The following is a 23,987-nucleotide window of genomic DNA, read 5'->3' as shown; positions in this document are numbered from 1 at the left end:
TCTCTCCTCCTGGCTTCTGAGGGGGCTGAATGGAAGATCCAGGGTGGAAGCCAATTCCTGTTCTTGCTGGCTCATGTATCTGCACATGCATACCCCCAGGAAATAAGGAAAAATAGTTCTCATTTTTATTCACAGGCCCTACTAAAATCCAATTTGCTTACCCATAGCTGTTGGGCGCTTGCAAGTAAGTGGAGCTTAGAGCATTTTAGAGCTCACAGAGCAATAAAAGTAAATAATGAAGAACAGTCGTAATAATAGCTGGAAAATATATTCATAATATACCTGGAAAATATATGAGCAGTCTCAGACTCATGTAATTGAAAACATATTTAGCAAGCTCAGGCTCAGAACAGTGACCTTATTTTGTAGCTGCTTTAAGCCATTTGTACCACTGAGTGAATTTCCAGAAACTCAGCCACCAGATTTCCTATACTTTGGACGATTTATGATCTCAGTTTGATTTTTCCCTGGGCTGTGTTAGCGAGTGAGAACAGCTTGATTGTGTGAGTTAGAAGGTATAAAAGCCACTTCTGGACTCCTCACATTTTCATGATGGCAAATGGAGATATAATAACATCCCAGATGGGGCTTTCTGATGCTCTCTCCCATGTCCTTCCCTCTTCAGTCAGTACTAACTTTGATAACTCTGTTGGGCTGGTAATTTGCTTTGGTCTTTGCCTGTGATTGAATTATTTTGAAAAGCAAGGGGAAAATGAAGATTGCAGTCTCAGGAAGAAGTGATGGCAGGATAGCTGTGGCCTGATGATCTCTTTTCTCAGCCCATCAGTGTGAGGGAGGCAATTTCTAGTTAGTGGCACTTGTCCTTGCTGCCAGCTGGGTGTTACCCTCAAGTGCTGGGTGTAGAGGGGAGGGAAGGAGTCACTGGAAACAGGTTGTCTGCCTTTAGTATGGCAGCCCAGATTAAAAAGTCACAAATACTTGTGTAGATCTAGATTTTAAGATCTATATGATCTAGATCTCTTTGAGAGATCTAGATCACCTAGATCAACACAAGTATTTGTGACTTTTTCTTTTGTGATTTTTTTCTCTCTTTGAGAGATCTAGATCATAAAAATAATGGAAACTTAATTTGGTTTAGTAAGATATGGTAAAGAATCTAATTTTCTCCCTTATGCTTCCTGTCAGGAGCAGCTCCCAAGGGCTGAAAGATCCCAGAGCAGCTCTCCAAGGCAGGGTGTGGGTGAGCCTGAACCAACAGAGGCTCTGCCTGTCCCTGTGGAGAATTTGCACCTCTTGAACCCAGCAGTGTTCTGCAAAGAGCTGCTTTCTGGAAGTCTTTTCCATTCCCTGCTGTGTGCAGACTCTTGTGCTGCAGGAGAAGCTGGGCCTGTCCTGATAAGGCTCCTCCCGCCCCATCAGCTCTCCCTTATCACAGCAGCTGCTGCCAGGGACCTGGTGCTGCTGCCATTGTGGCCAATCCTCCTCACCAGGGGCTTTTTAACAGTTTAATCTGAGCCGGCAGATCCCAGCCCCTCTCTGCTGCTGCCTCTTATCACCCTGAGGTTCCCTGGAGGCATCTTTGCCTGCTGGGCTCCAGAAACCCAGGCTCTCAGGCTGCTCAACAATTATAGATATGCAGCTCAAGGATTATCTCCTCACTCAGAAAGGGTTTTGCTTTGTGTGCTTGCAGACAAGGATTCCAGTTTATATTAAATAACCATCAGCTTTGAGCTGACTGGTTCTTGGTGCTGGTGGCTGGGAGGGAGATGAAAGTCCTGAGCACTGCTTGCAAATAAAATTGGTACTTTTATTCAAATTCTGTGGGGTCAGAATGCTTTTCTTCAAGCAGTGCTGTGGGGTCTCCAGACATTAAAAATTTAATAAAACTCACTGTCACCTCCTTCTTCCTATAGATCCTTATATCATTCTGGTTTATTACTTCAGGCTGTTAAATGCCAACAAAAACTCAGAGCAGGTTGGTTTCCAGTGCTCTGACCTGTCATGGTAGTTGGTATCTGTCCACCTGTTCTCTCTGGACACTCTGAGATAGGAATCAGAGCAGTGTTTTGGCACAGATTTCAAACACAGATATTTCAGAGGCTGCAGCAAAAATGCATCCTGGAGCACTTTACTAAAAAAAAATAAATTATATCAAAACCCCAGAGCAAAACAAATCAAGCAAGAGTAAAATGCAAGACAGAAGTTATAGGATATAAACTAGATAAAGGGTGTGGATTTTTTGCCTTAAACTTAGCAACACGTTTGTGTTTTTTGTTTTTCAGAGTTAAGCAAACTGTAAATTCAGATCAAAGAACTCTCCTGAAAAAAAAAAAAAATCCACTCCACTTTACAGTTTCTCTTTCCCAGGAAGTTGGTTTATGTGACTTTCCTGGGAATTTATTTCTGCTGCCCTGTGTGTGGAAGGACAGTTTGAAGGTGAACAAGCACTGATTTATGGTTTACAATAAAGTGTTCTATATATAAAGAATTGTTTAGGCCTTGTGGGATAGCAAAGCTGTCATCCTTTTGATCCTGGTGCTTGAAGATGTGCATTCACTGCCAGGGAGGATCAGAAGAAGCCAAACCTTGATCTTAGCCAGGATCCTGCACAAATGGGAGCACTGAGGGGGAAAAGCTCCTTGTGCAGGGGTGCAGGGTGGGGATGGAAGCTGGGAATGGGGCTCCTGCCTGGACAAAGCCTTTTTGTCTCCTCCAGGACAGGGTGGCAGCACAGGGTGACCCTCCAGGCGACACTGGGGGATGCTCAAGCAACAGGCTCTTGCTGAAGTGCAGGTGCTTTAGTGTTCTCAAAACCAAAATAAAGCAGATTTAGGACCACTCCCTGAGCTGTGCATTGCAGATCTGCACCCTGCCTGCTGCAAAAAGGTCACATTTTGGGGAGGGAATGGGGGAAACAATAAAGGCAGCTGGACCCTGCCTGCAGCCATTGTGGTGCTCTGGAAATGGTGCCCTCCTCACCCAGTGCTGCTGCAGACTGCTCTCCTGCTGTGTTCCTTCCATAATTGCCAATTAAATGGGCATCTGAGACTCAGTTTATCACTGCTCTAAATTTGTCTGTGCCAGGCAAGGGAAACTGGGTTAGCATTTGGCAGTGCAGGTATGTTTTAGGAGCAGCAGCCTTACTTTGGGGAAGAAATATTGATGTGTATGTGAGGAGTTGGATAATTTTTTGCCTCTAGCATCATTTCCTGAAAAAGAAACAGCAGGGTTTATTATTGATTTGATTAAATAATAAATGATACATTCTCCTACCACAAAGTAGGCAGCATTTCCAGCCTGTGACTCTTCTGTGGGTATGAATGGAAAGATCTTAAATAATATTTGACTTGGGGTAGTTATTCCCCCCAAGCACTGCTGCACACCAGAGTGTGGTGTCAGCAGCTTGGACACGAAATGATAAATTATAGTTTCTTTAGAGTTTCTTTTGTCTCTCCTGTTGCTTTATTGCTGAGCTTCACAGGAGCTTTGTCACAGGAGCAGCTTTCTCTGTTCCTGTCCACAGAGCACAGAGCAAGGCCCCAGATTTATCAAACTGTAATCCATTGTCACCTTATCAGTCCAACTTGTGAGAGTCCTTCTTTCAGCCCCTTGTACCTGAATTTGATAATTTCTTTTTCCTCTTGGTCATTGAAGGAGTCCATAGTGGCCCCAGTATTCAATGAACACTGGGACTAATATATGAAATAACAGAGAAAGTCTGTGGCCAGATTTCCACATCAGTGAAATCGCTTCCATTTAACATTTCTGCCCAGAGCAGGGACATGGACTGTGCTGGAGAGGATGCAGAGATGGCAAGAGATAATGCTGTAATTCTGTTGTAATTCCAGCCCAGGGTCTTTTCCTGTCTGGTAAATGTCCCTTAATGAGCATCCTGCATCGTTTGAACATAGGGTAGACAAAACACTCCATAATTTTTTAAATGTAAGTAAGTGTTAGGATGAAGCTCACCAGTCTTTCCTCTTTGGGTTTGAGCCATGCTTTGAGTTAAGAGCCCAATCAGTTGCCAATGGCCACTGCATCCATTCCCAGGAGCATCTCCATCTACTCTGGTCCATCATCTTCCCCTGCTCTGGGCCAGCCAGAGCTGCAGATCCCACCCTGAAGCCTCTGAGCTCTGCTTTGGCTGGGGGACAGTTCTGCAGAGGCATTGAAGATAATTTTGGTGTGAAGCTTTAAACCTGTAAATAACTCTTGATTCTCAGCCCTGCCCCTCCCTTTGCTGTCCCTAATGGTGCTGTGTTGCTGTTTGCAGACGATGGGAAGCTGTCCCTGGAGGAGTTCCAGGCCTTCTTTTCTGATGGGAACCTCAACGAGGAGGAACTTGAGAAGCTCTTTCACACCATTGACTCAGACAACACCAAGTAAGCCCAGGGTGCTGACACCCTTCCATTTCACAGTGTTTGGATCACATCGGGGTGTGCAGCAGCTCTGCACAGGCTGCAGGAGTGCAGCTTGCTTTGCAAAACTCTGTAAAATTTCCATTTCTGCTTGGTTTGTGTCTTATCCTGACAGCCATCTTGATTTCTTTTGTCCTGGTGGTTTTTCAGGCCATTTTCTGGCCTTTACAGCATCTGAAACGATGCTTAGTTTAATGTGGGCATTTAAATACCTCTTCACTTTTTCTCTTTATCTAAAAGCTTTGCTGTGCTGTAAAAGGCAGCAGTGTGAATCTCTCTAAGCACAGACCTGTCCTGTCTCTTTGTGGTGTCTCTGCACCTAGACCATTCCTACTTCACTTCCAATCCCAAAAATGCCCAGGAAAGCTGTGATTGTTCTAGCACTTACAGAAACAAACCCCTTTATCTCCAAGGTGAGCAAGTGATTGAAAAATAATAATCTGGTTGTTTATAAATCCTTCTGGCGGCAGGGAGATGGAGCTTTGCCCATGTGAGTGCTGCATTTTCTGCCACCCATCCAAAAGACCCAGTGGAAAGCAGTGATTGTGCTGGAGGGCACTGGCACCAAAGCAGCAGCTGTGAAACTCATCAACACAGTACAGGCACTGCTGAAAAATTTCCAAAAGCAAAGTAAATGTGAGGTATCTCAAAATCATGTCTTTTCAATGTGTGCACTTTCCAAAGTTTTCCAAGGTCGAAAATAGCAAAGACCAGCTTGGTATTTACCTTTCCCTGCACCAAAGAAAGTTTAGTGATCTTATTACTCTTATTACTAAGTTTAGTGATCTTATTAGTGATCTTATTACTTTAACTCTCTGGGAATGATCCATCTTTTCTAAAGGGTCTTCTCCCACAGCTGCTGCCTCCTGCTTTGTGGGTCTGTTTATCCAGCTCCAGGTGATGCTCCCAGATGGGCTCCCAATGGACTCTTGGGTGCCCACCTGCCCCTATTCTGAAATAATTTCTGGCATTGCCTGAGCCTATCAGTGCCCACCTGGCCTTTGGAAGGGTGCAGATGGTTCATGTGCAATCCAGGACACTTGGGGTGAGTGTGGGGAAGTTTCTCCTGGTCTCCTTGAAATGGGAAATTTGATTGCAGCCCATTTTTGCTTGAGGATTGTAGGGAATTTGCAGCTCCTCTGAGCCTTAGTAAGGGATGACATCTAAACCGGACAGAGAGAAACTGTGCCATTTGTAAATGCCCTGAGCAGTGCTGCTGGCAAGGAGCCTTGGTGAGGAGCTCCCAAGTGTGACAAGAGCTCCCAGAGTCCAGCAGGGATTGTCCTTGGCCAGGCTGGCTGATGGAGGCATCAATACCTGTTAGGGACTGGAACGTGCAGAGAGCAGCAGAGCATCTGCTCTGCTTGGCTGGGAGGAAAAGCAACGAGCTGCTCACGCTCCCAAGCCAAACCCTGGCATGAAACTGGCACTTGTTTATTGATTTACAAAGCACAGACATCTACAGAAAATTTATCTAGCTGGGCAAGGAAAATATTCCTTGTTTGTAATCTGCAAGAGCTGCCTTATTCTTCAGAAGACCTATTCAGAGCCAGGCTTCCTCCTGCACAACTGGAGTTGTTTGAACTGGGTAATTTGCTTGATGCAGTCTTGCATCCAGTACAGTCCTTCAAGTCCAAGTCCTGTGTGCTCTCCCCTTGCTGTGCCCTGGGTACCTCACAGGGAATGGGTTGGAATGGGTTCTGTGGGAGCCTGGCAGGGGATGCTGCCCCTGAGTGAGAGGAGAGGAGTGGAGCTTTCCTTTTTCCATTGCACAGGGGAATGTAGGAACAATATTAATTTGATCTTTCCCAAAGGCTGTGTGAATCACAATTTTTTACTATTTGATAGAAGATTATTTATTTTTAAGTTTTCTGAAACTCTGCTTTATCTCCCCATTTTTTAAATATAGGCCATTGAATCACAGTTTTTTGCTATTTTATAGAAATTTACTTATTTTTAAGTTTTTTGAAACTCTGCTTTATCTCCCCATGTTTTTTTAATATTGGCTATTGTGTTTGTTTAGTGTGCAAAGCAAAGTTTGCTATTGAGATTACATTACAGCAAGAGGAGAAAATGAAGAAGATGATGTTCCTGCTGATTATTAGTAATTGCTGCTACCAGCCAATTACAAAATGTTGATTCAATTTCCTGGGGTATTTTTAGCATCAGAGAGCTGCCTTACTGGAGTGGATGAAATGAATGTCTGCACCAGTTTCTTGACTGGGATTAGCTGGGCAGACAGTGGAAAAGAGGAAATCTGTGCAGAGGAGAGGGAGGATGAGGGGGACTGAGGATGAAGGAGGAGCTGTGCTGCTCTGGGTCTGAGGGGCTGTGGCTGGAGGAGTCTGAGCTTCTGTCCCAGAGCTCCCAATGACAGCAGGGTGCTCTCAGCAGGATGCTGAACTGAAAGGGAGATTCCAGAATAACCCAGCAGCACTAATGAGCTGCTTCCATTCTTCTTGGCTGCCTGGGAGGTGTCTCTGGGGCATTAATGATGAGGGGTGCTGGGCATGGGCTGCAAACACCCAGCCCAGGTTCTATACCAGGTATCTCCATGAAGAACTGTGCTGTGGGTCCCACAGTCACCAAATCACTCATCTGGCGGCAGGAAGGTGCAAAAGGTGTCCCGTTGTTCCTCTTGGCATTTTTTGGCAAAATTATATTCATAAACAACAAAAAAGTAGCATTTTTCTCTCTGTTGCTCACACTGTCTGCTCTCCTTCTCCCTTCCCAGCTACAGCTGGGGACAAGAACAAAACATTTCTGAGTGGTTTTTCACCACTGGTTTTAGCTGTTATTTCAGGAGGTTTCAGCAGTGCTCCTTGGGGAGCTGCCTGAAGATTTCTGAAGAGATAATGATATCTTACAATTAATACCAAAGCTACTGAAACAGCACAAATAACGTGCCATATATGGACACACATAACTAAATACATACTTTTTGCTTAGTGGTAGAAATGGGCTTTAGAAAACATTGGATTAATGGTTACCTGGGAAATTCAATTAATGGTTACCTGGGAAATTCACTTATATTTGCAGAGTTGTCTACACACTTGCTTACTTTTTCTAACAAGATGTATCAATTTTAAAAGGAAAAAGTCTTTGCAGGAATGAGATCAAAAGTTTTAGGGTCACAAATGAACAGCTGAAACCCTTTAAGGGTATTTCTGTGATACTGGACAAAGCTTTGTCTGGCTCACAGCTCCCATGTCCTGCCAGCTCCCTCGGCTGGTACCAACTCCCCCTCTGCATCCCCTTGGATGGAGGAAGCCCCTCTGAACTCTTGGGAAGCACTGGGATGTCAGACATGGCTGTTGACCAAACAAGGGCAGACCTTGCAGAGGATTTTAAAAATTCCTTTTCTGCTTCATTCATTTTTCATAGCTGGAGAGGACAATCCTTTGGGGAGGGATCTGCTCACTGGAGCAGGACTGCTCAGATGAGCTGTACAGGTCCATTCACAAGGAGACAAGGACATGGCATCAGCATTCTGCTGCTCTGTCATTTGTTATCTCTTTGCTAGGCTTACAGCTACTATTTTAATGGCTTTGTTCTCCCCCTCTCCCCAGCCTAAATGAGCTCTTCTCTCCAGTGGCAAACACTAGAAGAGGCTGGAGTGTGCATGTTGGATAATTAACAGCAGCTTCTCAGAAGCCTTTGCAGCTTCCCCAGACTGTCACCGCTGCCAGAGAATTGTGACAACTGGAGAACTGAGCTCTGCAGCCTGTCCTGCCCCTGGCAGTGCCACCTCCCATCCCTGGGGCTCTGACTGGGGCAGGCTGTGCTCCAGAGGGGTTTGAGGGGATGGAGGGGAGAACTGATGCTGAGCAGCATCCTTCTGAGGATCCTGCTCTGACCCCTCAGCTGCCCGGGGAGCACAGGGAGCTGTGTTATAAATCTCAGTAATTTGGGGTCACAGGGGGCTGTGTTATAGATCAGTAATTTGGGGTCACTTCAGGGTGCAGCGATTTTGCCCATGTGAGTGCTGCATTTTTTGCCACCCATCCAAAAGATCCAGTGGGAAGCAGTGATTGTGCTGGAGGGCACTGGCACCAAAGCAGCAGCTGTAAAACTCACCAACACAGTACAGGGTGTGGTCAGGGTAGGTACCAGCCTGCTCAGAGCTGGGGGACAGGTGCAGGACCCCCAGAAGCAGGTAATGATCCTGATGAGCTCCTCTGCCTGCACTAATCAGTCCCACAGTGGAGCAGAGCGTGTCAGGCCCAGGAGCACTGTGCCAACACAGCTGTGCTGCCTCCAGCTCTGCAGCCAGCTCCAGCACTGAGAGGGACCCACAGTGCCAGGAGGACAGGGAGGGAGCTTTGGACTGCCCCTGCTTTCACTGGCATCACCAGCCGTGGGGGCAGAAGCTCCCAAAATGGATCTTACACTTTCCACAGACTGATTCTGGCTCTCTGAGTGCATCCATACCCAGAGGTGAGATGAGTTTCTCAACACCTCCCTTCCAGCACAGCCCTGCTCCAGACCCACACACCTTCAGTCCCTCCTGCTCAGCCGCCTGCTGTCCTGCTGCTCCAGCCCTTATTTCCCTCTGGTGGACAAGGTCTGTTGTTCCTGCTTTGTTTGGCTGCCACTGTCCCTCCAGGCACTATGGGAAGTGCTTTCCCTTCCCACCACTCACCGCAGGTCCTTTGGTCCTTTGCTGTGAGACATCTCCCTCTGAGAAAATCCATTTTTTGGATTGTGCAGGGAGACTTCAGGAGCACTGCTCTGCTCTCTGTGCTTTTCTCTGGGTTTCTGCAGTCCAGTCCTCCTAAATTTGAACAGAAAGTGCTTCTACTTCTTGAGCAAGAACAATGATGATTGTGATTATATTTTTCCTGGCTTTTTTTTTTCCTCCCTCTCCCTAATCTTGGCTATTTGCATTGCAAACCTGATTCAGTGGAATGCTGTGTTTGTCTGAAGCCTGCACTACAGAGATGCCTATGCCCATTGAAACCAGCTTCATTTCTGAATATGGAATGTTCTCAATTAACTCCCTGGGAAATAAACTATGGCTGGTTTAATCAGCCAAGATTTTGATTAACTGATTCAAGAGATAGTTCTTGTCTCTTCTGAAAGGGACAAAATGATTGCACAAAAATTACATGTCTTGCTCTAATTTCTGGCTCTCAAGAGCATGGGCACTTGGTGGATTTTGTTTATGTGGAAGATGTTTTTGAGTTCTAGCTTATTCTTCTCTAAACATGTCATTTAAACTATACAGTGCTCTATTTTTCATGTAAGTGAAGAAATGCTTGGTGCCAAGGCTGGTGCTCAGCATCTGTGTGCTGATGGAGACACAGAACATCTCAGGCTCACCAAAGAAAAGGGGCTTTAAAAACAAATCACCCAGTGGGAAGGTCACTGCAAGAAGCACAAAGCTGAAAAACTGCGCGGAATCTTGTTTGAGCTGACATTTGAGGCCATTTTTTCTATTTCTAATGCAATTTCCCAGGTGTTTTCCCTGCCAGTCCCTGGGGAGAGGCTGTCTTGTGCTGAGGCAGATTGGCTCTGGGAGCAGCAGGCTGGTGCTTACTGCAGAGTGAGAGGGCTGGCAGGGTTTATCTGTGCAAATGGAGTGAGGAACTGTCACACCAGGGACCTTTCTAGCTGGAAAAGGAGCTCGGCACCTTATTTTGTGGATTGTGCATCTGCATCAATGGTTTTCCATTCTAGGGAATGGAAAGACACCAAGATCTTGCATTAAAACCATAAAAGTGACCAAGATGTTAATTCTAACCAGCCACTTGTGTTTGAGTCATGTCTGGGGCATTCAAGGAGATTGTAGACTTTGCTTGCAGCTCCAATTGTGCAAATTTATTGGGGTTTTTCTGGGTAAATGTGCTTAGGGCACCAGCATCCAGCAGCAGATGTGTCCAGCTGCTCTTTGGTGGGCTGAGCAAGCTCTCTGCCTAGGGACTGGATTTGGGAGGAGGTTTTTAGATAATTTTTCAATGGTGGAAGAAGAGCATTCATGAGAAACAAAGACATTGGGGAAAATACAGCAAGAGGGTCCAGGGATTTCTTGCTTTACTATTCTTTTACTTGTTCCCTCCAGTTGTGTGTTACATACCCAAACCTGCACATTTGCTGCTCTAATTTCTTCTTCTCCTCCATACAACCTTGGTCATAAACAAGATACCTACAAAATCTAGAAGGAGGAGAAGGCTGATTTACTTTTACCTCATGCGCTCAATATCTTGTTATTTCCTTCTGGCAATTAGCAACCCATTCAGCTGAGCTCTGAACAATCCCTCTCTCCTTTGCAGTCCAATATTACAGAGATTACAAGTAGAAATTGGATTAGCCAAGGCTTTCTTAACAAGTTCAAATAGGCAAAATGTTAAATATTCACTCATCAAAAAAAGGCCATTTCTGACTGTTTTGTAGCGTTGACAGTTTGTACATAAAAACATAAGAGATCTTTTTCCTCCATAAAGAATATTCATTTGTTTTAGTGGTCTGCTTTCAAAACTGAGCTGAAAGAAGTAATGAAAGCTTAAAAAGGTGGATGTATGACTTCTTTTGCTGTAAAGGAGAGGGCCAACAAGTTGAGGGCAGCGCGTGTAACAGCAGCTGGAGTGTAGCTGTGCTGCAAGCCGGAGGTGTTTGTGCCATTACCGTGTCCCCGAGATGTCGCAGCCCCCTTGGCTTGGCTGCCGGGGTGGGCAGGACGGGGGCACAGGGGGTCACTCGGGCTGCTGGAAATGGCTCTTGGGGGTCACTCAGGGGCTCGGAACCTCTCCGAACCCGGCAGCGATTTCCAGTCCGTGTTGCAATCCCTCTCAGCCTTTCCGCCGCTGTAACCGGCTCACCCCGCGCTCTCTGCCCATCTCTGCTGTCCTGCTCGGGGGGGTGACACAGCCCAGTGTCCCCAGGGCCCTGCGGTGGCATTCGGGGGGTGGCCCGAGCCCCCAGCCCTGCCCAGCAGCCCCGCAAAGGGCCCGGGAGGAGCCGCAGGGCCCGGCCGCGGATGGGCAGGATCGCTGCGACGGATCGCACCGGGGAGCGCTCCTGGTGATCACTATCGGGAATCGCTCCTGGTGATCGCGCCGGGGAGCGCTGTCGGTGATCACTATCGGGGATCGCTGCCGGGGATCGCTGCGGCTGATCGCACCGGGGAGCGCTGTCGGGAATCACTATCGGGGATCGCTCCTGGTGATCACTCGAGGTGACCGCTCCCCGGGATTCCTCCCTGAGATCCTTCCCGGTGCTCCCTCCTGGTGATCTCTCCCAGTGATCCATCCCGGTGAATGCTCCCTGAGATCGCTCCCGGTGCGTGGGGCCGCAGCCTGCACTCTGACCGCTCTCGGACACGCTTGTTCTGTCTTTTGCCCGGCCAGGTGGAAAAGGCGCTCCCCGGGTGGCGGACCAGGGGGTGGGAGCTTTTCCAGACAAATTTGTGTTTCTGTGGGTTTTAAAGCACTTTTCTGAGCGCTCCGCTCAGAAACATTGCACCACATAGAAACCCCTCGTCACGATTTTGTGAATGAGCATCACAGGCTGAAACCGTTCTTTTCCTTCCTGTTACTTATTTTATATTTTTCTGCAGATAGGGAATCCATTTCGCACAAACTCTAAATAGTTACAGCAGCTATCCCTGTGACAGAGTTTACATTCACAGCAGTCCAAGCGCACCGCGAACAGCTGGCGTCTAAAAACTCTGTCTGAGCCTGACAGCAAAATGGATGTGCCGCTAACTGCTGTATTTACTGCTCCTGAAAGGCCTTGGGGAGATGAAGAGCGGGGTTTACAAGCAGGCTGTGCTGCTGAAAACACTGCATGGGACCAAAATGTCAGAATTAAATAATCAGCTATCTCAATGCAGCATCATGATAACTTCACAGAAAACCATGCTGTGTTTCCAAAGCGGGGACCCTGAGAGCAAAGAAGTTGCCTGTGCAGCCTCTGTGCTGACCATGAGGTGTCCAGCCCATCCCTCCAAGGAGTACAGTCCCAGTTTTGCCTGGCCCTGCCGGGTGATGAATAGAATCAACACAGTAATCATCAATTTAATACATTTGGAAGTGCCGTCCCTCCTAGCAGCTAGGTTACTTGTAGGCTGTAATTAAACCTGCCTTCTCTTTCCTTTGATGCACTTGTGGGCAGAGTGATATTTTTCAAGAAAAAGTCATCCATTAAAAATAAAAAAAAGGAGGGTTTTGATGTAATTTATTAGGAATTTGGCACATGCAGAGACTTGAAAATGTTTCATACTGTACTAAATGTCTGTTTTACTTAAGGTGGTGACTATGCTTAGAAACTGTTGGATTAAGATTAGTAAATCACTGTGCTGCATTGATATGTTTTTCAGGATATTAACTGTGCTGTTAGCAGGAGACTTTTTTGTGTAATCATCTTGTTCAGAGTTTTTGTGAGCTTTTCAAGAGATTCTTCTTTTGTGAGTGAGTGGTTAGAGGTTCTGGCCATCTGTGACAATAAACCATGAAATGGTTTTACAAGGAATGATCCAAGAGGACATTGCCAAGGCTGGAAAGGGGCTGGGAACACAAGCTCTATGAGGAATGTTGGAAGGAGCTGGGGTTGTTTAGCCTGGAGAAGAGGAGGCTCAGAGGTGCCCTTAGTGCTCTCTACACCTTCCTGAAGGGAGGTTGCAGACAGGTGGGGTTGGTCTCTGACAGAACCAGAGGGCACAGTCTCAAACTATGTTAGGGAAAGTATAGGTTGGATATTAGGATAAAATTTTTCACCCAAAAAATAATAAAGTACTGGAATGCTCTTCCCAGGGAGGTGGTAGAATCACCATCTCTGGATGTTTTTAAAAAAAAGACTGGCCATGGCACTTGGTGTTATGGTCTAGGTGAGGTGTTAGGGCACAGTCTGGACTCGATGACCTCAGAGGTCTCTTCCAACCTCATTATTCTGGGATTCTGGGATTTTGTGCCTTAATCACCCAAAATTGTCTTCCTTGTGCAGAAACAGCTCCACCAAACTTTGCTCTTATCACACAGATCCTGGCTGGCCCCAGCTGGGTGTGGAAGGGGGAAACCCTCCCTTGCCCACAGTGGAGCTGCAGAGGGCTGTGGTGGCCAACCCATGGGTAGGGAGGGGCAGGGCTTTATTGTGAGTGTGAGTAGTGTGCAAGGGTGTGAGTGTGAGTCAGTGTGCAAGACTGAGTGGGTGTGAGTAGTGTGCAAGTGAGTGTGAGTAGTGTACAAGGGTGTGAGTAGTGTGCAAAAGTGTGAGTGTGAATGGTGTGCAAGGGTGTGAGTAGTGTGCAAAAGTGTGAGTGTGAGTAGTGTGCAAGGGTGTGAGTGTGCAGCTTCACAGGGTCTCGTCGTACAGGCAGGGAGCAGCCTTGAACGGGATGAATAAAGGAATGTGTTTTATCCTGAGCCTACCAGATTTGCTGTGCTTGTTTGCAGAGAAGGTCAGCTCAGTTTACCTTGGAAAATCAGTGTTTTCCAGATTAGTGGCTTTTAATGAGGGCTCTGCTGCCCTGGTGCTCCAGAGGGAAGCACACAGAGCAGAGCTCACAGCTCTGGGCACCAGCATTGCCAGTGAACGTGGGTGTGTGCTTTGGAAACTGGATCTGGGCAGCAGCTCAGCTAATGAGAACTCAGATGGCTTAAAAAGGCAAGGGGCTGCAGAGAAAACCGTGTGAAAACGTTTCTGTTAAAGAATATTAAACACTGAAACATGGCTGTGCAGGGGCCTGGGTGCAGGAGTGCAGTGCAGCCCCAGGGCTGCTCACCTTCCATCCTGCTGAGCAGAGCCACAGCTGGCACGGGGTGTGAAAGGGGCAAAACTGCCCCATCTTGGTCATCATCTGCCTAAGTGCCAAGGAAAGGTGTGCAAGGAGCAGGAAGAAGCCAAACCCCAGGTTAGGTGAGCAGAGCATCCTTGGGGGGCACTGGACTTCAGCCCAGCTGGTGAGTGAAAATCCTGTTGATAGCAGGTAGGAGGAGAGAGACCATCTCTCAAAGCACACAAAATGTGTTATAAACCCCAACCCTGCACCACAGGTGATGAGACTGTAATACAAAATTAATATGGGAAAACAATACAAAATCCTCCTTTTGTTTCTCTATTTCTGGGCAATTCTTTGTCCCTATTTTTTTTCCCTCTATGTTACCAGGGCTTTGGAGAAAATCATGTTTTGTTGCTGGGCTTTCAGAGGCCCTTACTGTGCTCTCCAGGTGCTCAGTGATGGAGCACATGCCAAGGGAAGGATAAAGTTATTGGTTTTGCTTAGGAGAAGGCAGCATTTTCCTCCCCTTCAGGAGCCCCCATGGAGCTGCTCTCCACGGGTGTTTTAATCTAAATCATCGTGCTGCAGTACTGGCTGCGTCCCAGTTAGGTGCTGATCCATGTGCACTCTGCAAAACCTTTCCTCTTTCATATAATTTGGATTTTGGGAGAAACCTCTGTCTGAGGGGATGATGAACCCTGTGTCAGCTCATTCCTCATGGCTCCCCCTTTGTGGTGCTCTCTGCCCCACTGGGAAAAGCAAATTCCTGCTGGGTTATTTCAGGCTCAATGTCTTTATTGTTGCACTGGATAGGGAGCAGGGCAATTGTGCCTGCACCAGTATGTGGTGCACTACCTTAGAGTTATTCCTGTGAAGCACACCACAGATTTATGTCATGCAAGAAACATCTGGCAGCAGATGAAGACCATCCCTAAAGTAAAGCCAGGTGGGCACAGAACCCTGATTGCCAGCTTGCCACAGCTAAAGAAATGAAGCCCAAACCTGATTTATGTTCTGAATCCTTCTCTGCCTGTGTCATTTGAAGCTGCAGGTGGCTGGATGTCCCTCTGGTTCTGGACAGCTTTGGCATATGGTTTCTGCTGTTCCTTTGCATGTGGCACACCAGATTTTGAAAGTCCTTTTATAAGGAATACCATAAAATTGGTTTGGGTTTTTTTCTTCAGCAATCAGGTGGGCATAAGGAAGGTATTTGGGTAGGTCTTGGGAAGGATTTACCAGAATTCACCAGTAGATAAAATGATGGGCTTGGAAAGTTATTTAATTCTTTAGAATTATTCAGCTCCTGACTGGCATCCAGTATCTGGTATTTCTCTTGCTCTGTCTGGAATAATTTCTCTCACTCTGGGGTTTGTGTAAAACATGTTTTATTGAGCTCAGAAACTAATGATCAGAAGTGACCATCTGTGACCCCTTAGTAGGCATCTGGATGCATATTTGCCACTTCTGAGGTGTTGAGATAACACAGAGCTGCTGCTGATGGGGCTGGAAGCCTTATCATCAGACATAATAATACATTCCAGCTGCACTTGTTGTTTTTTAGTCTTTCCTAAATGAAAATGAGTTCTGCAGGTGGTTAATGCTAGAGGATAATTTGTTTCCGTGCTTATTTGAAGCCTTGTAGCAAACCCAAAGCTGTGAATAAAAGATGGAAATAAAAGTAGAATGTGATTTCAGGAAAAAAGCCCTTCCATTTTCTGTGCTGGTGAAGTGACTAAGCCGTGTGGCTGCTGATGCAAACCTTTCATCTGCCCAAGGAAAAGAGTTATTATCTTCAGCTGAAGCTGATGGGACACTGAGCAGCACATCCAGGCAGATATTTGCATGAGAAACGTGAGGATGAGACTTTGACGTATTTGCAACTTCTGAATCCCCATTATGTTTCTGATTGTACTGCCCTTTGGGAGTGCCTGGGACACCTTTCCTGTGGCTGAGCTGAAACCCAGGAAGGAAATTTCATGCTCCTCTCCTCCACATTATCTCTTTCCTTCTGAGATAACTTTTCCTCTCCTCTCTTCAGCTGAAGTCTGGAAAAATATGTTAAGGAGAGCAAGTCAGAGGCCAGCCTTGCCTGAGGGAGGCAGGGAGATGCTGGGAGGGAGAGATGCAACAGCTCCTCTGTCTGATGGTGCCTTCTTCCTGGGATGAAGTCCCAAGGATGGCAGCATGTTCCAAGAAAGGCATTCACAGAAATAAGGAAGCTCATGAGCTGATGGAGAAGCAGCAGGGTCAGGGCAGGACAGCTCTGATAAAAGCCCTGTCCATGGACAATCCCCAGTCAGGGACATGGCAAGAGAGATGTGACTTCCCAGGGAGCCTCATTAGTTCAGGTGCTCATCAAAACACAAAGCAATACTGGGTGGGGCTTTGTGGGGAGAAATGTTTTTCTTTCTGGAGCATGCAGGAGGCACAGCCATTTCTCTGGGCAGCCTCTTGCTGCACAAGTCATGCATCAGTAATTACTGGACAAGTTAATTAAGCCCACTGAGGGGATGCTCTCACAGCATGGTCATTGCTCTTTAAACTCCTCCTTTGCTCTTTAAACTCCCACACACACAGGAGGAGCATCACACTTAGAGGTCTTTTCCTTTTCTTGGAAATAGTTGGATGTGAACAAGGAGAGAAAACTATTTCCCTATTGCCAATTGTTTATCTGGTCAAATGATCCCAGGGTCTTTAAAAAGCGGGGAATGGTGGTTATAAGTTGTCCTTTTTTGTGGCCACAGCAGTTCATGGCTTGGGCTCTGCCTTTCCAGAAGCTGATCTGGGTTGAAGTCTGAGCTCTTGTGTTTGTCTCCTGCTCCTGTTGGAGCAATCATGTGCCAAATGCAGATGGAGGATCTCCAAAGTACATCTTTGCCTTGAACTCACCTCAGAGGGTGCACACTCCTGCAAGGCTGGGGATGCAGGTTTGTGCTGCTCCATGCTGCAGCCTCATTGGCTGGAAAACAGTGAAAAGGCCTGGATTTTCAAAAAGACTTGGATTTTCTTCTCTTTTTTTTCTCCTTTGGAAGAAAGACTTTTGTTTTGGAACAAGATCAGATATATGTGGGCCCTACTATGCAGAAAAAATTGTATGACACAGAAATCTTTAATTATTCCTTCATTTCTACTTAAACTTCATTATACTCTTCTTAGTTAGTTGGGTTATGGCTTCAATAAGCTCTTGAATTAGTCATATTAATGTAATAAAAATTGAAAGCTAATTCACAGCCAAGTGTTCTGGTACTTGAAAGACTTTTTAAATTATTTTCCTGAGAACAACTTGTCACGATTTTTCTTTTTAGCTTATTGTTGTGTACAGGAGTGTTAAATATTTGGTATGTGAAAAAGAAATTGGTAACTAATGCTCACATAAATGTTTTTCTTCTTTAGGGATTTGTGATACCTGATTGCTCCAAAAATGTCCTCTGAAGGGAAGCTCTGGGATGGAGGGTTAGGAATGACAAGGGAGCTCATCAGGAGCTGCCAGCCTGACCCCCAGATCCTCTGAATATTTGCAGAATAAAAATCCCTACTGGCATAACCCAAGTGGGGCTTATTTAGTACAGCATGAAACCACCAGATGAGCCTGTAAATTGTTTTGTGGCTGCATATTACACACCCAGATCAGCCTATAAATTGTTTTGTGGTGGCTTTTGCTGTGCAGCTCCCAAGCTGGGCCAGAGCCCCCCTGTAAGAGCAGTGGGGACGTGGCTCTGTGTCAGCAATGTTCCCAGCAGGCAGACTCCTGGGGGATGGAAACAGCCTGCTCAAGTACCCACTGATTTCTCCTTACAGTTTTTCATCTGAACATTATCATATTTTTTTATTAAGTCAGCTTGTGACTTCAGTAATTTCTTTCATTAGCCTTATTCTGAAGGCAAGATGGCTTAAAATTAAAAGCAACTTCTCAGCTGCGTTAACATTCAAGCACAATTAAGTTAAATCGTACAATGGCAAGATGTGAGGAAATAAAAGACCAATTTTGGCAGCAGCAGATCAATTATTACAATGCAGAATCACATGGGATACAGTAACAAATTTTTTTTTTCTCAGTAACATGCCCTAGCTGCAAACCCACAACCACGTCAGTAGGTGTTTATAAACAATAACTGTCTTCTGGAAAATATTATTGAAACACTTTGTGGGTCATGTTGCTGTCAAAACTACTTTTCATGTGTCTGCAAAGAACATTTGACTTCCCAGGCTGTGTGCTGGAGAGAGCTTTGGGGAACAACCAGGCAGGGTTGTGTCAGGGCTGGAAATGCACCTGCTGGGGCTCCCCTGAGCTCCTCTGCTGCTGCAGCTCCGTGTTGGAATCACCTGCTGCCAAGGGCTGGGCAGTGCCAGAGCCCCTGGGGTCAGGAGTGGCTCTGGTGCTCAGTGCTCTGGATCTGTGGGTTCAGTGGATCTGCCCACGAGAACACCAGGGAAGCTGCGCCCACAGCTCGCCAGGGAGTTTTGTAGGATTCAGGGAAATAATTCCAGGGTTTGAGGAAGATAAGTATCCAAGAGATGAAGATAAATTAGTGCAGGAGCAGATTTTGCAGAGAGGAGCAGTCCTGCAGCTGCCACCAGCCCTGCAGGAGTGTCCTGACCACGAGGGGCTGAGACAAGAGGTGACATCTTCTCCCCATGGCAGGCAGCACTTCCCAAAGAGGCTGTGCTTCAGCACCACCACCTCCTTTTTCAGCAGGAAACAGGGATTGGCCCAGGCAGCACCTCCTAGGCTCCAGGCATTTGTGCTTGCCTTGATCTGGGTGTCAGGGCAGGGCTGCAGGAGGATGCTGGCAGGGAAAGCCCCGATCCACTTATGCAGGTTAGACAGAGCAGGGATGAGTTTAGGTAAAGAAATAACTTCCCAGGATACAAATGGATGGATAAGATATAATTCTATTAAGGGGTCGTTCCAGTCCTTGAATGGCACTAATGATTGTGTGGGAATAGGAGGCACAAAGAGATTAGCAGCAATCTTTATTTCCCAAGCAGCTTGTCTGTTGAAATGTTGTTATGTAAACGAAGTGTTCCTGTGTTAAGGAGTAATTGTGCCATCTTGTCTGGAGGCAGTCCCAGGAAAGAGCTGCTTCATAGGGGCAGAATTAGGAGAATTGGTCCATGGAGAAAAGTATATTTTGCTAATTTTTATTCTGAGTAAATGGGAACAACCACATTCCTGTGTGAGTGTCTCACCGGGGTGTTGCCAGGCTGGATGTTTGTAAGGAAGTCAGAGGAGCTGATGTGCCAGGTGTGCTGGGTCCCCCCTTGGGCAAAGGCCCCTCCTCAGGGGGGATGTACAAGCAACCATTTCCCTCTCAGGGAACATCCAAAATAACTTGTGAACCTGTTCCAGCTGCACAGATGCTGAAGATGCTCTGCGTGAACCAACCCTGCTCTTCTGCACAGGCTCTCCCCACTGGTGGCTGGGGATGCTGACAGGGTGGGTGGTGTTGATGGAGTTAAGCCTGCAGGAATTCTAACTGCAGCCTTCACCTGTCCTTGTCATTAAAGTTGTCTTTCTTTCTTTCTTTCTTTCTTTCTCTCTCTCTTTTTTCCTGCTTCCTCCCTGCCTCGTTGTCCCCTCTTGCAGCAATGTGGACACCAAGGAGCTGTGTGGTGAGTGCAGTCCCTCCTTTGGGCAGCAGCAATCATTGTGTGCATGGGGGCCCTCAAAGGTTGCATGAAGCCCACTAGAGATTGCAGTGCTGTGGAGCTGGGGGATCTCAGTCCTGCTGCTGCTGCTCTGCTCCTTGTTCCACAGGAAAATTGGCAGAACTTTTTCATTTCTGTGCAACACAAATGGGGTCAGAGCTAAGCAAGGCACATGGACCCTGTTCAATAACAAGCTGGAGTTTAATTTCTGGAGGTGTTGTGGCTTCCAGCTTCACTCTAAAGTTCAATAATCCATCTCGCTCTGCAAGACCGGTAACTTGTTTCTCCCCAGGCCAGCCTTCCTGTTCCCCAGCAGGCTGCCTGAGGGGTGCACTACCTCTGCTGTACCTCCCACAGCTTGCCAAAATTAAAGGCTGAACAGAAAATCTGTGATAATATTTTGTCCCACACCTTGACCAGAAAGGGAATGTTTCCTGCTGGGATTTCTGAAGGGCTTTGCTTCATTAGGAAGTGACTCAAACTTCTCCCTCAGGTGGATTTTTCTGTGGATGCTTGATATTGGGAAGTGTTTCCTGCACCCCAGCTTTTTGGGAGGAGATGGGAATAGAGGTGTGTAGCTTTGCAGAGAGCTCCTCCATCTCTTCTCCTCTCCTCCTGTGCCAGGATACAGAACATATGAAGCCATCTCAACAGGTTTTCAACATTTACCTTCACCACTCTGGAGCTAATTCCAGCCTTTGGAAGCCTGGCTGGGAGAGGGTTGTGCAGACAGAGATGGGGTTACTGGTGCCTGTGCCAGCACCAGGCAGTTACTCACTATTCCTCATACCTTAAACACTTCTCTGCCCATGGGTGTGCCTGCACCAGGACATTGTCCAGGGTTTCCCTCCTCCTGGTGTACTCAACCCCTGCCCACACCCTTTTGAGCATCCCAGCTGGCAGCAAAAGCAGTAACATTTCCCCTTTCCACTGGTTATTCCTGCTTGTCCTTGCCTTGGCAGGCAAGAAACAAAGACTTCTACAAAATTCTTTTGGTTTGGTGAGGATATGAAGGGCTTATCCCATCCCCTCCATTCCTATTGCAGTAGGTCTCCCTGCTGGCTGACCCAAGAAATCAGCTCTGGGGTAACCATGGCATTGTTTAACCCCTCACAGCTTTCTCCATCACTCTGATAAAATCAGGAAATTGCATGGCTGTCACCCAGAGTGATCCCATCTCACTGCCTCTCCCAGGGGTGAAGCTGCCACGAGAGAAGGGAGATAAACCCATCACCTCCTGGGAAAGCAAGGGGAAGCCAGAGAAAGGATCCATCAGCACAAGCTCCTGCCCAGATCTGTTATCTGCTGAATACCTGCCCTTGCCTGTGATTTATTTGCTTGCTTCAGCTCTAAGCACTAAACATAAACCCTCAGTTTGTCTAAATGGGAGCTGTGGTGTCTCTCTTGAAATGGGTTGTGCGTTTTAAAATGTTGAGAGCATCTTAAAAGTTATTTCTTGAGCCCTGCAGGTTCACATGAATAAATAATGCTAAAGCAGCAGAATGCTTTGTTAAAGTCAGCAGCACTCCTCCCATGTGCTCCTTGGTCAGTCTCAAGGGCTGTGCCACAGCAGCTCATCTCCCCTGAAATGGATGGCTCCAGCTTTTTATATTGGGACTTGGAAAAAGTCTTTACCTATCAGATCTGCTCATTTTTTTCTTTCCCAAGTAGGAAGGGAAAACCAAACAAGCCCACTGCAATGAGAGCGAGCTGTTTACTTATCGTGGAACAGCTGCTGTCAGTCATGCTGTGACATTCCGGTTCTGCCAAAAGCTGCTTCCTTTTGGATATGTTCTCAGACTGTAAATAGCTATAGGCAGTTCTAATTAAGCCAAGAAAACCTAATTAGTGGGATTGTTTCCTGAAGTTTATGTCTTGCTGCACTTCACAGAGATGTCACCTCAGTGTGAAACTCCCTGTCCTAGGCTGAGAGCAGCACTGGTGGCTTTTAAGGAACAGCTTTTTGCTGTACTCTGTGTCAGTCACCAGAAAAGGGAAAGGACAAGGATGGCACAGAGAATTTGTGGCTCATTCCATGGAGAACACGTGATTTTGGGCCCAGCTTGCAGCTCTCTTCTCTTCCTTTCAAGGCATATTTCACTCTCAAAAGCTTGTTCAACCTGTGATTGTGGGCTGAGGTGTAAATGTGACAGGAATGTAGGGAAAGATGCAAGGCCAGTCTCAGCTCATATAAACTGGGGTGAATTGGAAGGTATTTGGATGCTTTGAGTGGCGAAGAATGGAAAGGGAATGGAAAGGGAATTTCTTTTGAGACCCCTTCCTCCATGCCAGCAGTAGGAGGGAGAGAGACCATAAACAATCAAATGCAGAAGTAGGCATAGAAATAAAGAACCTGAGGAGTTATTTTCAATGGGCGCTACTGGGTCTTACATTTCCTTTTTGCAATGTCCCCAAACTTCATGGGAATCACACCACTTCCCATCCCTGCAGGACAAATTGTGACTTTGGCTGGGGACATAGAATATAAAAATACCCCTGGAGCCATCCTGCCAGGTTAATATTACCACCAGTAATAGATCTTGCTGTGCCAAGTGGGCTCAAGTTACATTAACGTGTTCCCATCATGCTTCTCTTGGTTTTCCCAGACTATTTTGCTGACCATATGGGAGACTATGAGGATGTTTTGGCCTCCCTGGAGATGCTGAACCTCTCCATCCTGAAGGCCATGGACTACACCAAACGGGTGAGTGCTCCTTCCTGCACCTCACCTTTCACAGGCTCATGGTGAGTGCTGTAAAATTTGCATTAACAGAGCACATAAATGTGCAAGGTCCTCATCCTCTTCAGCAGTGCTGTGTCCTCCTGCTCTGCAGACAGCACAGCCTCTGGGTCTCTCAGGTGGGGTTTGGAATGCATGAGTTGTTGTTAGCATCACTGAGAGGGCTTTTGGAAACTTCATATTATAAAGCTGCCTTGAAATCCAGCTTCCACCTTGGAGGGCAAACTGCTTGGCCAATAGAGTTACCATGTGTGAAGCTGGTGTATTAGAAACTGGAGGGCTGTGTGCTTGAGGGACTGCAGAGGAATCATGCAAGAACCACAACTGAGACATAATGACCTGGTTTTTATGTGCAAAAAAAATCCATCATGTGATAGTGATACTGGACTATTATAGACAGTGACACTGATCAAGAAGTATATTGAAGTTCATTTATGAATACCTATAAAATCTGAGCTGATTTACCATATAAGCATCCCTGCTAAGAGGTGCACCACTCATTTGTTGTCTTATCAGGCTGAGAGAAGTGTTCATAGAGCTTTAGTTCTTTTGAAATTACTTTCCTGTCCTTCCACACCACTTAATAGTGCAACTGGGCTGTATCAATGACATTTATTGCCTCAGGATAATCAATCCCTTCTCCTACTTCCACCTTCAGCCACATTTGCATTGTTGTTTTCTGCCATGATGAATAAAAAGCAGTTTTCCCCTTCACGGGTGAACAGTAAGGTATTACACTGAGGGCCAAGCCAAGGAGGAAGGTTTTGCTTTCTCCAAGCAGTTGTAAGTACTTCCCAATCCAACTGCAGCCTTCCTGCAAGTAATCCACATGGGAATCTCCCTTCCATCTATCTTTGAAGCTAAAAGAGAAACTCAAATTCCTCCACATTAAAGAAGTCGCAATGATAAGACATTGCTAAAGTTGGAATGAGAAATGGGAAATTTCTCTCCCTTTTTGCTGTTGAGTTAAGAACTTGATTTCCTTGCTTGATCAAAATTCATCCATTTTGATTTTTGTGAGGAAAGCAGCATGGAAAGTGAAGGCACATATTTAATATGTTGATATCTTGTCACAATAAATTAAAGGCAGAAGTCTTTGGCCAAGCACTGATCTTTCTGAAGTGTTAGTGATTTTTTATCAGTTTTATGAAAGGGTTAAAAAAATTAGGACAACACGAATGTTTTATGATTCAGCTTCTGTGTCTGTTCATGTCTCATTTATATTCATTATTAGCAATTTCCATGACCATCAGATTTGCCAACTATGTATTTTAAATAAATGTTAACATGCTAATAGAGATCTTAGTAATTCATTCCAGCTTGCTGTTTGTGGTGCCTTCCACCACTGCTTTTCCAGAGTGATGTGAATATCTATGACTAATTCTTCTTTTGCAAGAGGAAGATGGTCTATTCTCTGCTTATAAATCAGATATCTAAGCATTTGGGCATTACCTTGGATGAGACATCTGCAGCAGAAGCAGGATAGTTATTCATAAGAAGAACA

The 23,987-nt window shown here is 46.2% G+C and overlaps 1 protein-coding gene across 1 annotated transcript in view; it reads left to right on the top strand.

Annotated features, from left to right (window-relative positions):
* The window catches only part of NECAB2 (N-terminal EF-hand calcium binding protein 2), a 70,033-nt gene that overhangs the window by 32,554 nt on the left and 13,492 nt on the right, over window positions 1-23,987 (top strand). The window contains exons 3-5 of the mRNA XM_005490784.4: window positions 4,235-4,343; window positions 19,682-19,707; window positions 22,350-22,447. Of these exons, the coding sequence (XP_005490841.1) occupies window positions 4,235-4,343; window positions 19,682-19,707; window positions 22,350-22,447 (233 nt within the window). The remainder of the gene's footprint in view (window positions 1-4,234; window positions 4,344-19,681; window positions 19,708-22,349; window positions 22,448-23,987) is intronic.

This window comes from Zonotrichia albicollis, chromosome 13, assembly GCF_047830755.1.
Source record: "Zonotrichia albicollis isolate bZonAlb1 chromosome 13, bZonAlb1.hap1, whole genome shotgun sequence".
NCBI lineage: Eukaryota > Metazoa > Chordata > Aves > Passeriformes > Passerellidae > Zonotrichia > Zonotrichia albicollis.
Note: the sequence above shows the minus strand (reverse complement) of the source record. Positions and strands in the feature narration are given on the sequence as shown.